Source organism: Sminthopsis crassicaudata, chromosome 1 (genome assembly GCF_048593235.1).
Source record: "Sminthopsis crassicaudata isolate SCR6 chromosome 1, ASM4859323v1, whole genome shotgun sequence".
NCBI classification, from domain to species: domain Eukaryota; kingdom Metazoa; phylum Chordata; class Mammalia; order Dasyuromorphia; family Dasyuridae; genus Sminthopsis; species Sminthopsis crassicaudata.
The window spans coordinates 218,318,542-218,340,291 of record NC_133617.1 but is presented as its reverse complement, the minus strand read 5'-3'; the positions used below and the strand labels follow the sequence as shown (position 1 = coordinate 218,340,291).

The following is a 21,750-nucleotide window of genomic DNA, read 5'->3' as shown; positions in this document are numbered from 1 at the left end:
GAGTCATCTGAACTAAACTTATACCTCTTTTCTAAAATATATAGAGAATTGATTCAAATCTATAAGAATATGTCATTCTTCAGTTGATAGTCAAAGGTTATGAACAGATAATTTTCCGATGAAAGAAATTAAAGCCATTTCTAGTCATGAAAAAATGCTCTAGCACTATTGATTAGAGAAATGAAAATTAAAACCACTCTGATGTACCACCTCACATTTCTCAGATTGGTTAAGTTGACAGAAAAAGATAATGAATGTTGGAGGGGATGGGGGAAGACTGGGACACTAATAAATTGTTCGTGGAGTTGTTGAAATGATCCAGCCATTCTGGAGAGCAATTTGGAATTATGCCCAAAGAACTATCAAATTGTGCATACCCTTTGATCCAGTAGTATCTATATTGAGTCTTTGGGATACCCAAAGAGATCATAAAAAAGGGAAAAAGACCCATACATGCAAAAATGTTTATGGCAGCCCTTTTTGTAGTGGCAAGAAGAAACTGAATGAATACCCATCAATTGGAAAATGACTGAATAAGTTAAGGCATATGAATGTTATGGAATATTATTGTTGTATAAGAAACAATCAGCAGGATGATTTCAGAAAGGCCTGGACAAATTTACCTGAACTGATGAAGAATGAAAGGAGCAGAATCAAGAGAAACATAGTATATAGCAACAATAAGATTATATGATGATCAACTCTGATGGATGTGGTTTTTTTTCAACAATAATCCAATTCAGGCCAATTCCAATAGACTTATAATGGAGAGAGCCATCTGCATCCAGAGAGAAGACTATGGGAACTGGGTATGAATCATAGTATTTTCACTTTTTTTTTGTTTGTTTGCTTGCTTTTTTTTTTTCTTTTTGATCTGATTTTTCTTATGTAGCATGATAAATGTGGAAATATGTTTAGAAGAATTGCACATGGTTAACCTATATTTGATTACTTGCTCTCAGGGGGAAGAGGGGTTAGAGAAGGAAGGGAGAAAAATTTGGAACACAAGTTTTTGCAAGAGTGACTGTTGAAAACTTAGCTTTGCATGTATTTTGAAAATAAAAAGCTATTAAATTTTTTTTTTAAAAGATAATTAAACCTATAAACAAACATAGTATTACAGATTCTTATTTACTTCAAAGCTCACCTCAAATGCCATCTCCTATTTGAAGACCTTTCTTTTCCCCTGAGCTGCCATCAGGACCCTGAACAGAAGAGCCTTGCAAACCTACCAGACCACTTGATTAGCCTTCTTCCATTCCAAACGCAATAGTTGCCTCTACATCTTTTCACTCATTCCTTTCCCCACTTTTGCATTTACCACTTTAAATTTAATAGCTTCATAATTGATCTTCTTGCTTCAAGTCTCTTCCCCACTTTGAACCATCTTCCACATATATGTCAACATGATCTTCCTTATGTTTAAATATGAACAGCTAACCCCAGTTTCTGTCCTGACTTCAGTTCTAACAACTTCCCGTTGGATTTTTCAAACTGAATGTTCCATCAGCAACTCAAAAATGTCTTAAACGGTGTTATTTTCCCCTCCATGTTGTCTTTTCTATCAAACTTCCTTCCCTACTTACTCTCTAGTAAGTGGATTCCTATTGCCACTAGGTTGGTTTTGTTTGTTTTTTTTTTAACTGATTTGTTATTGATTGGTTTTTAAAGCCCTTTAACTTAATCCCAAATCTCTCTAATCTCATTTTAAATTATTTCCTTTCTCATCAAATAGGCTGCCTTTCTGCTTATCATATAAGACATTCCTATCCCCTAGTTCCATATCTTTACATCCTGGCCATCTCCAGAATCTGAGTAACATGTCTCTCATTTATTTCAAGACTAAGCTTAAGCATTATCTCTTTGAAGCATTTCTTTGTCTGTCCAACTGATAACGCCCTCTCTCCCAAAACACCTTGTGTTTATTTTGTATTTTTCTGTTAAATATTTATCCATTATATAAATTTATATTTATATAGATAATGACATTAACTAGGCTGAAAGTGTCAGACATTCCTCTTGTGGTGCACAACACTTCTGAATATGGCTAAACCAGATTAAAAAATAATATGGAAATATTTAATAAAATAGAATATACATGGTATGTTACATTTTAAAACTTAAGTCAACATGGAGTCCATAGAGTTCCTTATATGCAGATTAGTCGCCCCTATTTCTATTTTATTTGACTACCTTAGACCATAGGCTGTGTGCTTTCTAGTCCAGTCACACTCTTCCTTCAGTCAGGGAAGCCACTCCAGCAGTGAAGTATGGGCACCTTGCTAGCACCCTGGGTACCTTAGAATCAGCCGAAGTCAGGATAAGCAAAAGTCTTTATTCATGGTCTTTAGCAGTAGAAGTGAAGAAAGTGGACCTGTAGGATCTCTGCAATCTCACCTCATCATCGGCTCTCTTTCGAAGAAGTGACCCTACATAGTCTCACTGCACCTCCTAGTCCCTCCCACAATTCTCTGTATATACCAAACGATTGGTCCAGCACAGGATTGTGGGAAGGGCCATTTTCCAAGCATAGAGTATTGTCTAATCCGTAATTAGCCTCAAATGCTGGATTGTCCAACCCCAGTACATTGGCTCAAGAGTTTCAGCCCCTTATAGTGAAGGAACCAGCTACCCTCACCAACTGCTGACTACCTCCTACAAAACAGGCAAATTAGCTTAGATGAAGCAACAAGACCTTCTAAGAGAGAAAATTGAGACTACACATGCCACACAAGTGAAACCAAACCTTTCACCCAACTACTGTTTCCCTTCAACCTTGATAGAGAAAGCTTAGGACGTTGCCCATGAAAATAATGCCCTTCCTTTCAGCCTAGTCTCTGCAGCCCTTATTGAATGGAGTAGTTCTTAGTGAAAAGGGACTTACCTTCTTTACCATCAAAACCTGCTGTTAATCAGAATATAAGCCTGAGCATCCTAGTAACATTTGCATATCATTGGTCTTGATTCCAACCAGGAAATGCAATCTGGTAGCTGCTTATTTAGGTGCTGCCTTGCCTGCTCAAATCAGAGTCATATAACATTCAGTGTTAGAAATGGATTTCATTTTATTGTTGGAATCAACATTAATGAAGATACATTACAATTTGCTTTGTGATTCTCTAAGGATCATGAAAACTTTCTATTTATCTTGAAGTTGAAGGTTTCTAATTTTTTGTTTTTTCCTCCATTTGAATGTGAGCTTTTTGAATCCAGAGTGTCCCTAAATGTTAGTACAGTGCTTTGTACATAATGAGCACTTAACAAAATATTTTCCGTTATCCATAATATATACTGTCTTCTCTAGTAGTATATGTTTTTGCTTCAGAGTAGGAATACTTTAATAAGAGTCTTATACAAATGCTTTTTGATTGTTTTGAGTAGAGATTTCTATGTGGTTGGTTAAATGTTCTAAGGCTTTCTCTGCCTTTTATCGGTTCCTTAGAAATGAACAAAAGAAATCTTTTTCTGTTCTTCCTATATAGATCGATCCCCGCAGACCATTATTTGATGAAGAAGGAAGCCTTTTGGAAAATGAGAAGTTAATATCATTTAGAAGCTTGGGAGACTCTTCTGGTATAGTAGTATATACACCATTTGAACATTTTAACTTTGTTTTATAGTTCTTTCAGATTTTACCCTTTAGTTCATATTTATAAGCCAATGTGGCATCACTGAATCTCAGAATTGGAAGTAATCTCAAAAGCTATCTAGTCCATTTAAGACCATCTTAAGACTCTTCTCAGCAACCTTAGTAGCATGGTCATTTGGCTTTTGTCTGTAGAAAAACCGCTAGTGATAGAGAGGCTTCTCATGAAGCATTCTACACAAATTTTGGGCAGTTCTTATTGTTATCTAGCACTGCCTTATTCAAGTCTAAATCTGCTTGTCTGTGACTTCTGATTCTGCCTTCTGAGGTCAGTCAGAATAAGTCCTATTATGCCTTTCATGTGATATCCCTTCAGATATGTGAAAGCAACTATCTTGTTTGTTTTGGAGTCTTTCTGTAAGCTAATCCTCTTCCCCCTTTTTCTTTTTTACCCATTCTTATATATTTCCTATAAAATTGGTTCCAGTGCCTTTCCCCCTGAAGTCTCACTTCTCTGGAGATAATTTAGTTGATTAACATGTTCCTTGTTTGTTTTGCAACTTGAAAAATTGTTTTTGTAAATCGAGAATTTAAAGAGAAATAATGTATTTATTATTTATTAATTTGGCACATAGTTTGAACTGTGATGTTAGAAGTATGCCTTCTTATGGAAATTCCTTCTGAGTCTGGTAGTGCCTAACTTGTACATAGTTTTAGTTTGTTACTGGGTCCTTAAGTAACATGCTTATGGCCCCATAGTATAGATCAGATAAAGAATTTAAATTTGGGTCTTTATGATTCAGAAGCTGACCCTTTATTTACTATGTGTGCCTTATTGCATCTCTTAGGTAAAGAAATGTAATTATATAAAGTTAGAAATAACCTCCTTGGTTATCTAGTTTTTCACCTCATTTTTTACATGAAAAAACTATGGTCCAGATAAGTTAAAATGACTTGTCCAAGATAATAGAGAGTAGGTGTCACAGGGAGGATTTTACTCTGATCTCCAGGGTTCATGCTTCCTTCTTAAATATGTAGAAACAAAATATTGTCCTCTAATTTTTTTTTTAACTCATCCTATTTGTTAAACTTAAAAAGATATGATGTAATTAAGTTTTTGAAAATTATAATGATAACAAAGTCAGATAAAGTTAACTTTTTCTCTTTCTACCCTGCATCTCTAGAAAATAATTCCCCATTTAAAAATCGGTATCATTGTAATATTAAATTAATTCCAATATGTTTCTTGGGGTTTATTTTAGCATATTAAATAAAAATGATTATTAGTTTTTTGCAACCATTTTAAAAAATCAGGAAAACAGAATCCAGTTTCAATATCAAATTTCACCATGACTTTTTGCATTTTCCCTTTGAATGTTTTTGGACTTAGCAGAAATTTTGTCCACAGAAGAGGTTTTTTGAGAATACTACTACTAATTTGGTCAACTAGATGATGCAGGGGATAGAATGTAGAGCTTGGAGTGAGGAAGACTCATCTTGGTGCATTCAAATCTAGCCTTAGATAATCACTGGCTATGTGAAGCTGGGCAAATAACTTAATCCTATTTGCCAACCTAGAGAAGGAAATAGCAAAGCATTCCATTATCTTTACCAAGAAAACTCCAAAATAGGGTCATGAAATGTTGAACCCGACTGAACAAGAACACCAACACTGATAATAAGATTTCAAAATGCTAATAGCTGAAGTTAGTGAGTGTATCAGCATAAATACAGGTGTCATCCAAGTAATTGCTTAGATTACCTCACTTAAAAATATAATTTTGGTTTTTCTTTCAAATTCTTCCTTCAAGGGAAGCAGAAAACTGGGAGCAAATTTTTTACATGCAGTATTTCTGATAAAGGCCTTAATTTCTAAAATATGTAGAGAATTGATTCAAATTTATAAGAGTACAAACTATTACCCTATTGATAAATGGTCAAAAGATGTGAATGAACAATTTTCAGATGAAGAAATTAAAGCCATCTCTAAGTCATGAAAAAATGCTCTAAATTACTGTTGATTAGAGGAATGCAAATAAAGCAATTCTGTGGTACCACTATTTGATTTGAAGCATTATTTACAGTTGTTTGGAGAAGAATACTGAGCAAGTTCAGTTGGATCCCGTCTAAAAACGGCCTAATACCTTGTTGGTGAAATTGTGAACTGATCCAGTCATTTTGGATAGCCTTTGATCTAGCAGTGTCTCTACTAGGTCTATATCCCAAAGAGATTATAAAAAAGGAAAAAGGATTCCTTTTTATAATGGCAAGAAACTGGAAACTGAGTGGATGCCCATCAATTGGGAAATGGCTGAATAATAAGACACGATCAGGATAATTTCAGAAAAGCTTGGAAAGAAAGACTTACATGAACTTATTGATGCTAGAAGTGAAGTGAAGTGAGTCTGAAGTGAAGTGAGTAGAACCAATAGAACGTTGTACACGATAACAAGAAGATTATGTGATGATCAACTGTGATGGACTTGGCTCTTTTCAATAATGAAGGTGATTCAAGGAAATTCTAAAAGACTTGGGATGACAAGAGCTATTCTCATTCAGAGAGAAAACTATGGGGAATTAATGTGAATATGAAGTAAATTAAATAAATTAAAAAGTAAATACTAAAGCATAATATTTTCCCCCTTTTGTTGTTTGTTTGCTTCTTGTTTTTTTTTTTCTTGTGGTTTTTTCCCATTTTGATTTCATTTTTCTTGTGCAACATGACATGTGGAAATATATTTAAAAGAACTGTACATTTTTAACCTATATTGGATTGCTTGCTGTCTAGGGGGAAGGGAAGAGAGAGAGAAGGGAAAAAACTTGGAACACAAAGTTTTGATGGGTAAATCTTGAAAACTATCTTTGTATGTATTTTGAAAAATAAAGTTTTTATTTAAAAAAATCCTTCAGACTTAATATTTATTTCTGGGAAATAATAGTTTTCTGAGATTTGTTTTTCTAGATCAATTTTTGAGATTTATCATATTTTAGCATGACGATCATTTGTCTTTTTAAGTTATGGATCTTTAATTTTATTTTTGTGTTCATTGATTTCTTGGCTTCACTGTTTGCTTTTTGCTCCTTCCAAAAGTATTTCTTCCTCTTATATTTCTCAGCTTATGTCTTCCATTATTCTATATATCAATTTTCTATTCCAGTATGTTTTTCAGGATTTTGTAAATTATAACTGTTGTTATATTGCCACGAATTTTTCTTTTTTTTAAAATTTAATTTTATAGCTTTTTATTTACAGAACATATACATGGATAATTTTTCATCATTGACCCTTGGGAAACCTTCTGTTCCAACTTTTCTCCTCCTTCCCTACCCCCTCCCCTGGATGGCAGGCAGTCCAATACATGTTAAATATGTTAAAAAGAAGTATATATTAAATATAATATATGTATGCATATTTATAAGTTATCTTGCTATACAAGAAAAATCGGTGCCATGAATTTTTAAATATCTTATCCTATGATGTAGCTAATATTTTGTGGTTGGAACACTGTCCCTCCTTAGCTCTATATACTGTCCTTTTTTTTTTAAAGTCCTAACATCTTTCCTATCCTGTCTTTAACTCCAATGCCTTCCCTCTTTTAATTACTCCCTTTTATATCCTATATATAGCTTGCTTTGTCTTTGTTTTCATGTTATCTTGTACTCTACAGTATAAGCTCCTTGAAAGTAGGGAGTTTTTTTTTTTTGTTGTTGTTGTTTTTAATAAGAGCTTTTTATTTTCAAAATACATGCAAAAATAGTTTTCACTATTCATCTTTGTAAAACCTTGTGTTCCAAATTTTTCTCCTTCCCTTCCTTCCATTCTCCCTCCTAGACAGCAAGTAATCCAATATAGGTTAAACATGTGTAATTCCTCTAAACATACTTCCACATTTATTATGCTACACAAGAACAATCAGATTTAAAGAATGAGAAAGGAAAAAAAAAGGAAACAATAAAAAAGGTGAAAATTCTATGTTGTGCTCCAAATAGGTTCTTTTTTGTTTCCTTTTCTTTCCTTAGTGCTTAGCACATTATCTTGCACATAGCAGTTGCTATATTAATGTTCACTGATTATTGATTGGTCTGTAATTATATAGCACTTTAAGGTTTGGAAAGGTTTACCTATATCATTTCATTTGATTATCAAAATCATCCTGGGACGTAGATCCTATTATCCCTATTTTCATATAGGAAGCTGAGGACAAGAGGTTAAGTGACTTGCTCTCAGGGTTACATAGCTGTATAATACTGCTTTTGATTTGAATTCAGGTCTTGGTATTTCCAAGTCCAGCATTCTATTCCAGGGTACCAGCAATGAATGTAGTTCTTCTCTCACTTAGTGCTATCCAGTTTTGACTTAAAGTAAGCAGTGTTCTTGGTTTAATTATTTTTATCTTATTGTTTCATTCATGACCAGCTAATTTCTCATCACTCCATTTAAGGTTTTCTTGGCAAAGATATTAGAGTGGTTTGTCATTTCTTTTTCTAGCTCATTTTATAGGTGAGGAAACTGAGGCAAACAGGGTTAAGTGATTTGCTCCCAGAATCGAACAGCTAATATGTGTATGAGGGCAGATTTTAACTTGGGTCTTTCTGTTTTCAGGTATGGTACTAGCTAGTTGTCCACTTTTAGCTTAAAACTGAAAAAAATTTCAGCCTTTAGAATTTTGTTTTTTTCTGAAACATAACTTTATTGAACTGGGTCATCCCCATCTCAAGTTTTTTTTTTTTTTTTTCTTTTTTTTTCCTAGAATTTTTTAAGGATCTAGACTCTAGGAATCACTTGATTTTTTTTTTTTTTTTTTTTTTTAAAGGCAGATTATCAGGGCATTCTGTCCCCATACTTGTTCTTACACTTGTTTTCTCTTTTTCCCCTTTCCATGCCTTCATCCAGATTTCTGTAGGGGATTGGAAATGATATGTTTGGCTTTCTTGTTTTATGGGAACTTCTACAAAATTAAGAATAAAAATTGCTATTTTCCTGGATTATCTCAAGATTCCTTGAATCGAATATTATTAGTTTTTGAAGTCTACAGAGAATATACTTAGAGAAGTTTAAGAAATAGAATGAGGCATGGGGCTGAATGAAAAAAATGTCTCAATTTAGGGATTATAGGGATAGCAAATCTGTACAGTAGGTGAGCATTTTTAACCTTGGGGAACATAATCCATTGATGCTTTCACCTATATTCTTGGAGAACCTGTCTTTTTAAAATTAAATTATTTTTAAATGTTTAGTTTGAGGTAGAAGAAGACAATTCTCATTACTTTATAGTCATACTTTTGGCTAAACAGACATTTAAACCAGCTCTGTTATTTATGTTCTTCTAGGTAGAAATGTTTTAGTTATTTTATTTAATCCTCACAGTACAACTTTATTAGGTATTGTCATCATTTTCATTGTATAGATGAAGAAATTGAGGCTAAGAAAAGCTAAGTTTCCTGTCCAGGTTCACATAGTTTTATTATTATGTAGATGATATAGTCTTGACTATAGACTTTGTTTTAAAAAAAAAATCTATCTTCAAAACATTTGTTTAGGTTATATTTTGCACATAGGCTTTTGTTATCTTTACATAAAATCATTCATTGTTCTCACCTCTGTTCAATGTATTGTAACAATAATGCTTCAAGGTTTGAAAAGGTTTTATATAACATAACAATCCTCTTCCTGAGGTAGGCTCTCATTCCTAGTAGTAGAAGTTGGAGATGATATTTGAAACGAAATTTTCCTGACTTTAAGTCTATCAACCCTATTATATAGAGTATATTACATAGGTTTTGATGAAAGAGCGTATTGTGTTTTCATACATCTTGTGCTAGTGTTGGAAGTATTTATTTCATTATAAAATTCCTATTACTGAAATCTTGTTCTTTGCTTTCTTGACTTGTGTTCAAGGTTGACATTCTCCCTACAGTGTGGTTGCAAGGAAGTTTTCTTTTGTTCTACTCTGAATGAAAAATAGTCTTTCGAGTCTAGGCCCATTGTTAATACTTTGCATTGAGAGCTAAAAATGGTAGGTAGGTACATTCAGAAAAAAAATTGGAACACAGGCCTTAGAAATAGTGAATTAGACAAATCATTTCTTTAGACAAAGGTGAAGAAACATTATCATTATTGTATAGATAATGTTTAATAGTATCTTTGTTAGCCATATAATTATGATTATAGAAATTATGATTATAGATTATAGAAAAGTTTTCTACTTCTCTTTCATTTTCTTATTTTGGTATGGTTTACAAATATGATTTACTTATAAAGTTCTGTTGTTGATAAGTTTATGAAGGTGCTCAATTTTTTTTTTTCATTTGAATATTTTATTTTATAAGTTAAATATGTGGAATTCTTTTAAACATAATTCCATATTTATCATGTTGTGCAAGAAAAATCAGATCAAAAGGGAAAAAATCATGAGAAAGAAAAAGTAAAATGACTGTTTCAATCCACATTCATTCTCCATCTATTCTCTCTCTGAATGTTGTAGTGTTCTGGTTGGTTTTCTGAAGATCTTTGGGTGTTTTTCAGCAAGAGTAATCACCGTGAGAATATCCAGAGATAAAGTCCAAAAATCTTTATTATCTCCTTCATAGTCTTGTCTCCTTGCCTGGGGCTCAGGCTAGCTTTGTTGGAGGCCTTCTGGAGTCTTGGTTTCAGTGGAGAAGCGAAGGAGGACAGGCCTGCCAACCATGGTAGTGTGAGATGGAATAAATCTGTCTGCCTGAGTTTGTCCCAGTTATATGCTCAATTATAATTACATTATCATAGGTGTGAATCTTGTAGAAATATATTAAGTACTAAACTATGCTAAACTAGATAACCATTGTATTATCAAATATACTGAGTTAGCACCTTGTAAGAATCCTTGTTTTAAGTTCAGATTTCTGGCCTATAACAGGATGTGGTTGGTGTTTTCATTCCAAGTCTAATGGAATTACCTTGAATCAATGCATTGTTGAAAAGAGCCAAGTTCATCACAGTTGATCATCACATTATTTTGTTATTACTGTGTATAGTATTCTCTTGGTTCTGCTAACTTCACTCAGTATCAGTTCATGTGTAAGTCTTTCCAGGTTTTTTGAAAATCAGCCTCTTCATCATTACTTTTTTTTTTTTTTTTTTTTTTTTTAATTCTTAACCAAACAAGGAATAATTTTTATTCCATAAAGTGGACTTTTACATTAGCTTAATTAAAACAGAAGGTAAGTTGTTAGTTAAAAAAAAAAAAAAAAAAAGCTTTCCACCAAATAAATATCTTTGAATTTCTGGTATTTGTTATAGACAACTTATAGAAAATAAGACCAAATGGTATTCAACATTAGATAATGGAAATGGGTATACAGTTCTCAAAATATTTTCTAACTAAAAATATGCCTATAAAAGAATGTTATAAATCACTAAAAGATAAGTAATTTTTTTCAATTTTGTAAATATTTTATTTTCAAAACATATGCATGGGTAATTTTCAACATTCTACACATAAACCTTGTTCCAAATTTTTTCCCTCTCTTTCCCCCACCTCCACAATTATCGTGCTGCACAAGAAATATCAGATCAAAAAGGGGGGAAAAATGCACTGCTCGTCATTCTTATAGAACAATATTTCATTACATTCATATATCATTAAGTTAATTCAGACATCTCCAACTTGATAGATACCCACTCAATTTCTAGTTCCTTGCCACTATAAAAAAAAGAGCTGCTATAAATATTTTTTGCATATGTGGGTCCTTTTCCCTCCTTTATGATCTATGAGATAGAGACCTTAGTAGTAACAGTTATAATACAATTATATATAATATAGCCTTTTGGGATATAATATATGAACATTTATTTAGTAAAGTAAATCAACCTATCATTTGTTAGACATGAAACATGTAAATCCTACTTGACAAAAGCAAACTTTTTTTTTTTAATTTAGGTTTTTATGAATATTGATTTTTCAAGCTAAAACAACATGAACTAGAAATATTTAATTAAAGCTATTAACCTATTTTCTGAAAGAAAAGTTAAGAGCATTGAAAAAAATAGTTTTCTTCTGTTCTCTTGTGTAGTTTTAAAATTTTTACATAGTTATGTGTCTTTATGTACTTGGAATTCTACTTTCTTGACTTTGCATCACTACATAGACTATGAAAAGTCTTTTTTCTTTACATTTCATATTTATCAGGACAGTAATAAATCATAATGATGAGACATACAAGTTCATTCAGTTTTTCCATCATTAGGGAAAAAAAATTTTGAATATTTTTATGCTGAAAGGTCTCTTTCCTTTTTATATATATTCTCAGAGTGTATTTCTAGTTGTTAGAAATTACTGGCTGCTATTAGATTTGTAACTTGCCAGATTGCATCCCCAAAAGATTGTTTTTTAATTTCATCAACCAGATAATAATAGGATGTTTCTCTCCAAAACCCTATCATACAAATTTTTTTTGTGATTTTTTTTTTTTACCAGCTTGCAAGAAATGCAAAGCTATTGACATTTATATTGTATTTCTCTTATTTGATAGTTTGAAATTTTGAGAAAGTGATTATTTAAAGTATTGGAATGATATATATCCTTAGGATTCTTGGGGCATGGATATTTGTTTAAGTTTATGTAATCTTACAGATTATTAAATAAGCTTAACCTTAAAGGATTTTTTTTCCTTGCAATTGTTTTTCTATGTTATCTGTTATATTTTTTATTATGTAACATTTTACATTTTATTTAGTTGTATCTGCCTGTTGTTTCTTCAGCATGTTAAGTTAAAAATTTCCTCCACTGTTGATTTATATATGTTTAGTTCTGTTTCTAAATTCTATTCTCTATTGTTGTTCTATTTTCTTTTTAATCTGGTCCTAGATAGAATTGATAATTACTTCAGCAATAATATATTTTGAAATTTGGCAGGATATTTCATTGAGTATAGAAATAATTTTGCCTACTTGTAGAACTGTATAAGTTTTTGTTCGATCTATTTTTTGCAAAACTATCTGTTCATGATTGCATTGAATCCAATTTTAATTTGAGAAGTATTGCAGTATTTACCATTTTGGGTTGTCTTAAACATATAGTCATGGATATCCTTTTAAGCATTTTTTTATTTCTGCAAAGACAGCTTATGTTGTCTTTATGGAAGCTTTCTTTTTTTTTTTTTTTTTTATTATATATATATATATATATATATATTTTATAATATTATCCCTTGTATTCATTTTTCCAAATTACCCCCCCTCCCTCTATTCCTTCCCCCCCGACGACAGGCAATACCATACATTTTACATGTGTTACAATATAGTCTAGGTACAATACATGTGTGTGAATATCATTTTCTTGTTGCACAATAAACATTAGAATCCGAAGGTACATGCAACCTGGGCAGACAGATATTAGTGCTAACAATTTACATTCCCCTCCCAGTGTTTCTTCTCTGGGTGTAGCTACCTCTGTCCATCATTGATCAACTGGAAGTGAGTTGGATCTTCTTTATGTTGAAGATTTCCACTTCCATCAGAATACATCCTCATACAGTATTGTTGTTGAAGTGTACAGTGATCTTCTGGTTCTGCTCATTTCACTCAGCATCAGTTGATGTAAGTCTCTCCAGGCCTCTCTATATTCCTCCTGCTGGTCATTTCTTACCGAGCAATAATATTCCATAACCTTCATATACCACAATTTACCCAACCATTCTCCAACCGATGGACATCCATTCATCTATGGAAGCTTTCTTGATGGGTTAATCTTTGTGTTGTCTTTTTTTATTTTCTGGATTTTGAATGGTTTTCTTTTACTTTTTATGGATTTTATTTGTAGCATTTAAAGCACAAATGAACTTTATTAAATTTATTAACTTAACTTTCTTCTTACATTTTCTTGGTGTGTATGATTATATTTTAGCTTTAATAATAACTAATAATAACTGATGTGAAAATAGCAATCCTGTTATATTTAGAACATTCTCCAATTCTTAGGCCTAATTTCAAGAAAACTTCAAATTAGATGACATATTTTACTTGTGTTCCTCTATATAAAATAATGGTTTTCATTTTATTTAACTGATTTCTCTAATATTGAACTATGCATGAATTTCTGGGTTAAATCACTTGGAAATATTCTGTTTCTGATAATTTTTCTGAAAGTTGAGATGATAAAATAAATTTCTTATACCACTGAGAGAGATTAAACTATCTTTCTAATAAAAATAAACTTCAGTTTTCTAAGAGCTTCTAAAATCCGTTCTTTTATTATTATAAGATGAAGACATTGATGATGAAGAGTTTTATGATGATCATTTGGAAGAGTATTTTCAACAATTAGCATTCCCAGAAATGCTAAGAGAAGATCAGGAAGAACAGGAACTTTCGGAATCTAGCCCAACTTTTAAGCAATCAAGTGATCAAACCAGCCAGGTATTATATTAATGGATTCATTGACTTAAAATTATAGAGATATCTATAGGTTACTTATATGTTACTATATAATGTTGCTAATTTTTTAATGTTCTTACCAGGTTAAAATAGCTTTTTTTTTTTTTTTTTTTTTTTTTTAAACTTCATTTGCCACAGATTTGATCTAATATGAAATATGTGCTACCTACCTTTTGGCCTACCACATATCACAAACTTAGTTTACTTTCTTTTTTAGGCGAATAGGGGTGGTATAGGAGAGGCAATGGGATTAGGACTCAGTCCACATCCACCTTAAAAGTGTCTGTGGTGGATTTGAACTGAGATCCTCCTAACTTCACAGTTTCTGCTCTATCCACTTTGCTACGAAGCTGCCCCTTATTTGGTCTACTTTCAAAGAACTAATTCATAAATACATTTGTTATAAAATGAAATCTTTTAGGAAACCACAATTTGTTCTTAATTCAGTAATGAATTTCTTGCTGATTATGTATATTAATTATAGATACCTAATTCTCAGATAATCTAAATGACAAGAAGTGTTATTCTACTACTTTGAAGGCATATTTATATTTCTGAGAGAGTGGACAGTAGAAAACCTTTAAGTGTCCTGGCTTTTTGGTATTCACTTTTTTTATCCTTTATCACAAATAACTGTTTTGCATTCTCTACCCTTTACAAATTAACAATTCCTCCATTTAAGTGTCACTTTTAATAATAGTCAAATGAGCATGTTATTTTTATTAAAAAGCATTTTTAAGCTGATGTTTTTCCTATGGAAAAAAGTGATTTTTCAAATGATAAACATATTAATGGCATATATTCTTGACTGTTTAAAGGATATACACATAGTCTATACCAACACTCATTTACCAGACACATAGGGTTTTATCTTAAATATATTTTTTCAATATAACTGCTCTTAACAAACTCACAAATCATGACTTTTTTTTTTTTTTTTACAATGAAAAAAAGTTTATTTTATTTTAATTTTTGCTGAGGCAGTTGGGGTTAAGTGACTTGTCCAGCATCATACAGCTAGGAAGGTGTTAAGTGTGTGAGGTCAGATTTGAACTCAGGTTCTCCTGACTTCAGGGTTAGTGCTCTATCCACTGTGCTACCTAGCTGCCCAAGTTTATATTGTCTTTAAAGAATTTTCTTCCTCTAATTTTTTTCCTCTTATTTTTGTATGCCTCAGAGATTTTCAGATTTAATTTTTTAAAAATATCAAATTATAAATTTTTAGCTAAAGTATTGATATTCTTTAAACAGGTGAATGCAAATAATAGACCAAGCTATAGACCCAAATCTGAAGATAACATCTCTGTGTATTCTCTTGGGACACAAATTGTTATGAAATCTGAACTTAACTCCAGACAGAGTGAAGAGAGTCCTGTTAATCCAGTTGTCTCTGGTAGGTATTAGCATTTTCCCTTCATTATTAGAATTCTTTTTAACTTTTGTTTGTGTTTTTATTACTCAATTTGTGTGACTTATTATTTGGGGAAGAAAAGAGGTATTGCTGAATTTTTGTGGAACGTAGAAGAAATAAGCAACTTTTAAAGCTTTAACAGTAAGTATTCCTTTGCAAAATGATAATTCCTCTGAGCTTTGAATTATTAGGTACTTTATTAATAGGACTATTTAAATTAAATATATAGCCTAGCATTAAGAAAAGGGCTGATGTAGCTATAACTTTTGCACAATACTATTTGCTGGCTTTTTTTTTTTTTTTAATATACAGTTACTTATTAAGTAAAGGTTAATTAAGTTTAGATTAGCATGGTTATACAGTGTTATTTGTATTTGGCTGTTAAAGTTTTAGTTTTGGAAAGTAAGTTTTAAGTTATATTTATAATATTAACTCTATCATCTCCCAAGAACCTTGCTCTGTACAAAATATATTACTAGTCTTAGTTGTAAATATATTTACAGCCTCTGTTGCTCTAAAATCCCTTTTCCCTCTTATACTTAAGTCATACTTATGCCTGAGGTAAGAAATTAAAATGATAAGTTAGTTAGGTGGCACAGACTGAGAGAATAATCAGTGAAGATGAGAGCAGCTCAGATCCTTACTTGCTTGTAGTGCTGTGTAGTGCTAGACAAGTCGCCTGCCTCAATTTCCTTGCCTATAAAATGGCAGCTTTCAGAATTGTTATAAGGCTCAAATAAGTATTTTTAAGTACTTTGCAAGCCTGAAGTCACTATATAAATGATAGCCATAATTGTTATATTATGACTTTAATATATTGAGACATTATCAGCAGACTAATATAAATTTACAAGATAGTTAAAAGCATAAAACTTAAACTTCTTATACTTTGCAGAGAATGAAGGCTGCACTGAAGAAGATAAAAGAATTATGGACAATGTGCCAAGGTTTCCTTCTAATACTTGGGAAATTGAAGAAAATGGATTAAGAGAAGAAAATGATGGTTCATTATGTAATCCTTCAGTGAATAATGTCCCATACTGCAAGGTCAGTCAACTTTTCTTTTTCAGTTTTTATGGGGAGAATATTTGAGTGAATTGCTTTCAGATCATTCAGATGAAAAATTTATTTCACCTAAACCATTGCATTATACCTTTATGAGCAAAATTTAAACATATTTAGCCCTCACCTTTTAAAAATAAGTTTTATTGATGCCTTTTGTCTTTGTTAGTCAAATTAGAGCACCCTTTCCTAAGTCCTGATTAAAGTTTCTCTAATGCATTAAAAACAAAAACCCAAATCATCTGAAATAGTGAGTATGTCAAGCATATACAATAATCTTATCTTAGGTTGTCCTCCTCTTTTATTATGCTCATGTGTGAATTTCAGAATTTTTCCAAGACCTTCATTGGTTTTCCAGTTATTTAAAATTGGACTTTCTTTTAGTGATGTTTTCATTCACATAGTTGTAGTGATTGTCCTAATCAGTTTGCTTATTTTATTGGACTTCATCTTATACAAATTTTCCCTTCTTAGAATTCCTACTATTCATTTCTTTGTGTACTATGCTCTGGCCTTTTTAGCCATTTCCTCAATTTATGGAAACATTTATTTTAACAAACTTTGTTGCTCTTATCTGCTCTCAGATGTTATATATTGAATTGTTAATTCAGTCTTTGATACTGATGGCACTGTTTGGTCAAAACTTTTATCTTATTTTTATAGTTTCAATCGTATCCCTAACTCTAAATTCTAACCCTGGGCCTAATGCTTTAAACTTTGTATATGTATATGTATATACACATGCACTTTGATTCTTTGTCTTCCTAAAAATGTAATCTTCTTTTGTAGTATTTATTATTTTTTAGTATGTGGATAATTTTTTATGTGTTCTTTTTATTCTCAGTAAAATTCTGTGATGTGTGTGATGATATACACACACACATACATCTGTATATATGTATGTGTATGTATATATTTTGTAGTAGTTCTACTTTATAAATGATGAAATTGTATTACAGTAAAATTCAGTCTAGTCATTAAGGCACCTTAGTTCAACTTTTTGGTGCTTTTCCCCTAATTTGTTTAGGTAATACCCTAATTTAGATCTCATGCCTGGGTTGGATTACTATTGTTTCTTAGTTTGTAGATTTTTTTTTCCCCTCTGTCTGCATTCTGTCATATTAATGCTAGTTTAATTTTCCTACAGTACACTTTATTATGCTTCTTCTCTTATTCAAAATTGCTGAAACATTTTTACGATAGAATTCATATTGAGAGTGATATTTAGCTGCTATTCATTTGGGTAAATAATCCTTTAATTTTTGGGTCACAGTCAGATTTTCAAGCTTTCCATAGTTTGGCTTCTTACTTCCTCTTTATATACAAACTGTGTTGTTCTTTTTTTGATCCTCTTATTTTCCAGAGGGCAAAGCTCAAATTTTTCTTATTCCCTGATGACTTTAGCTACCTCGCTTTATATTATCTAAAAACTCCCATGACAGGTAATTGTTCTGTCCCATAACCTAGCATCTCACTTAACCATATTTATTTATTCAGCAACCACTAGTATCTGGGACCTGGCTTTGAGCAAAAAGGTTTTATGGCAGTCAAAATCAATGTCATATAGTTTCTGAGCTTTACTCATACTTTAGCTCATGTACTTCATTCAGTGGAGAGGTCTTCACTCAAAGCACATTAGACACAGCAAATCAGAGCAAAGAAACCTAGAAGCAGGTACAGTATTAAAGCAACAAGTAAGCAATGACAGTTGCTAAGGTGTGGGGGGAGAAAAACTGAAAAGAATATGTAGGATTGGCCTAATATTTAATGGGTTACCCTCTCAGTGTTGTGATATTAAGGCTTTTTACATTGATTAAAACTTTTCATACTATGTTGATTTTACTGATAAAAATAATTTTAAAAATTTAGAATAACTAGAAAACCTGTTGCTTTGGGATATGTGTGTTCTGAGGGATTTGGGGGAAAAGCAGCTAAGAATTGCACAAGTTTTAGCTGGGAAGAAAAAAGATTATTAGGTATATTGATAAGAGGGTTTATCTTCACTGATTAATGAGAGGTCTATTTAAGAATTTTTTTAAAAATAAGAAAATGCTGTGTGTGACTTTTGAGAATTTCATCAGTATAGGATTTTTTTTTTTTTTTCATCATTACATAAGCCATGTGGAATTATATAGTAAAAGAAGTTTTGCATTTGGAATGTCAGGTTCTGGGGTCCAATCTTGATTTTGCCATTTAGGATCTCTGACCTTGGGCAAATTAATTCCCCTTTGAGACCCAGTTTATACCCAGAAAAGGAGTTGGAAAAGGTGATTTTTGAGAGCCTTTTTCTAAGAGAACTGTGAGAACTCCCAGGCGCTCCCTTTAACCAATGAACTTGCTCCTTTTTTTAGGAGTTTACACCTTTAGACTTCTGAAAAGGAGTTTACACAACCTTTAAAAGGAGCAAGTTCATTGATTGAAGGGAGCGCCTGGGAGTTCTCACAATTCCATTCTCTGCAAGGATAAAAGAGACAACATTGAGCCTGGAGAGCTATCTAGACTGGGAGATTGAGTTTAGATGGCAGTCTGGAAGGAGAGTCTAGACTGGGAGAAGAACAAGACTTCCCGGGACAACTTCAGGGAAGCTTGAGGAGATTCAGAGCCAGGATTCAGGAAGAAGAGGATTCAAAATTCTACCTTCGCTCTGGCTGGAGGCTCCAGAAGCTTCCCAAGAAACCTGCTCACAGAGGAAAAGATTTTACAGAAAAGAGATCTCCTCCCAGAGAAGGATAATAACTTTGAGACGACAGGGCATTTACAATTTGGTGCTCAACATGGGGCAAAGACTTTTGCTTATCCTGAGTAGGGCTGATTCTGAGCCCTTCAGAGGGAGCTAGACGGACCTTCACATGAACATAGATCCTCTCATAGCAGAGACTTTGTCCTCTTTTGTCTTTTATCCCCAGTGCCTAAAACAATGCATAGCATGTAAGTAGATGATTAAATATTGCTGATTGAATTAAATTAAATTAAATTAAACTGCACTATTAGTGTTCTTCAACTAGAAGGTGTCAGAACTTTCAAGGACTTTTTGTTGTTATTCAGTATTGTTAGTCACACGTCCAACTCTTCTTGACCCCATTTGGAGCTTCTTTGGCAATTTGTATATCAGAGGGGTTTGCCATTTCTTTCTCTGGCCCATTTTACAGATGGAAACTGAGGTAAACAGGATTAAATGACTTGCCCTGGGTCACACAGCCAGGAAGTGTTAAGTGTCAGAGGACAGATTTGAACTTGGGTCCTCCTGACTTCAGGGCTGGGGCTCTGTCTACTGCGCCACCTAGCTGCCTCTGCATTTTGGCACCCAAACAGGGACTGACACGATCCTGATTCCAGTGGAAAAGTCTCTGATCCAGATCTCAGTGGAAAAGTCTCTCTGACCCAGAAGCGTGAGTAAAAAGGAAACTTTGTTAAAGAGCTAAAGTAGAATTTCAGTGAAATGGGGCTCAAGGAAAATGTTTAGAGAGCATTATCAAGGTTATGAAAAGCCAAGGATTGATTATAATTTGGAGATTACTGAACTTTTAAAAACTGTGCAGGTCATATGTCCTTGTTTTTCTGTGGAAAAAGAATTGGATCTAAAGGAATGGAAATTAGTAGGAGAGTAATTTTGTCAATACTGTAACAACCTAATTCAATTTCCACTTCAAACTTACAATTTAATTCAACTGGCTTTAGGAAATTATATAAGTTTTAGAATAAGGAAAAAGAAGAAGGAGCAAACTGGGGAGGTGTCAACTAAACTAGGTGAAAAGGATGAATCAGATAACAATGAAGTTAAGTACAATTCTGAGCAACAAGAACATTTCCCATCTCCTCCCTCAATTAACCCTTTAGGGGTGGAGCAAGAAGGAGGAGGGGAAGAGGCAGAAACACAAACAGAATTGCCTGTGAAGCAGCCTATGACAAGATTAGAAAAAGCATTGATTAAAGCTAAGAGAGAAGGACAGGATATAAGTGATTTTACACATGCATATCCTGTGATTGAAGAGATTGACTCTGTATGTCAAAAAAGGAGAAGATGTACACCTTTAGATTTGAATAAAATTAAAGATTTGAAAATAGGTTGTACCCTTTATGGGGCTATATCAGCTTAAATGTTAATAGATGGTTTGTCTTATGAAGTCCTAATCCCGAATGATTGGAAATTCATAGCAAGGACATGTTTAGAACCTGGTCAAAATCTGTTGTGTAAGATCCAACTTAGACGCAATTTGGAAACAGGAGTTAACACACAATTCACTTTTGAGCAGTTAGCTGGTGAAGGTCAGTATGGAGAGAATTTAGAACAGATTAATTATACCATGCATATCAGTGTATGAGCAAATTGCTAAGGCTGCAATAAAAGCTTGGGGTTCCCTCCCCGGACAGAAAGATCCAGGGGGAGGGGGGCTTTCACTAAAATAGAGCAAGGTCCCAATGAACCTTTTGTGGATTTTGTGGAACATTTGCAAACTGCTGTCAAAAGAACTGTTGGAAAAAATGCAGCTACAGAAATAATGACCAGACATCTGGCTAAGGAAAATGCCAATGAGATTTGCAAAAGAATTATATGGGGATTAGACAAAGATGCTCCTTTAGAGGAGATCATAAGACACTGTGCTACAGTGGAAACAAATACTTTTTACACCCAGACTATGATGAACATGGAAAGATGGATAAGGAATATATCTTCCCTCTTGGCAAAGGACTTCTAGAGAAACTTGGTGATGTTTTCATTGTGGAAAAGTTGGACATCTAAGAGCTCAGTGTAGATATGGAGATAGAGTGGGAGGACAGGGTGAGAGAAAACCTGAAACTCCATGTCCAAAATGTTACAAGGGCTTCCACTGGGCCTCTGAATGTAGATTGACCTAGGGAAATGAGAGGTGGAACCCAGCTCCAAGATATCAATCAAAAGATAGGTGGGGCATGATGGCAGCTGAGGTTACACCCAAAGAGCCTTTAGAAGAGTAGGACTCTGATGTGACCTTCAGGAAAGCTCAAGGAGATTCAGAGCCAGGATTCTGGAAGAAGAGGATTCAAGATTCTACCTTCGCTCTGGCTGGAGGCTCCAGAAGCTTCCCAAGAAACCTCACAGAGGAAAAGATTTTACAGAAAAGAGATCTCCTCCTAGAGAAGGATTATAACTTAGAGATGACAAGATATTTACATTCTTCTCTCTCCCTTCAACTTGTCTGTCCTCAAAAGTGTTTTGCTGTTAACTATTCCTCCCCAATATGCCTTCTCTTTTATCACCCTTCCTATTTCTCATTCCCCTCCTTCTTTCCTTCAGGA

The 21,750-nt window shown here is 33.0% G+C and overlaps 1 protein-coding gene across 1 annotated transcript in view; it reads left to right on the top strand.

Annotated features, from left to right (window-relative positions):
• The window catches only part of CEP192 (centrosomal protein 192), a 164,431-nt gene that overhangs the window by 43,699 nt on the left and 98,982 nt on the right, over nt 1-21,750 (top strand). The window contains exons 15-18 of the mRNA XM_074279226.1: nt 3,483-3,573; nt 13,828-13,982; nt 15,252-15,393; nt 16,307-16,458. Of these exons, the coding sequence (XP_074135327.1) occupies nt 3,483-3,573; nt 13,828-13,982; nt 15,252-15,393; nt 16,307-16,458 (540 nt within the window). The remainder of the gene's footprint in view (nt 1-3,482; nt 3,574-13,827; nt 13,983-15,251; nt 15,394-16,306; nt 16,459-21,750) is intronic.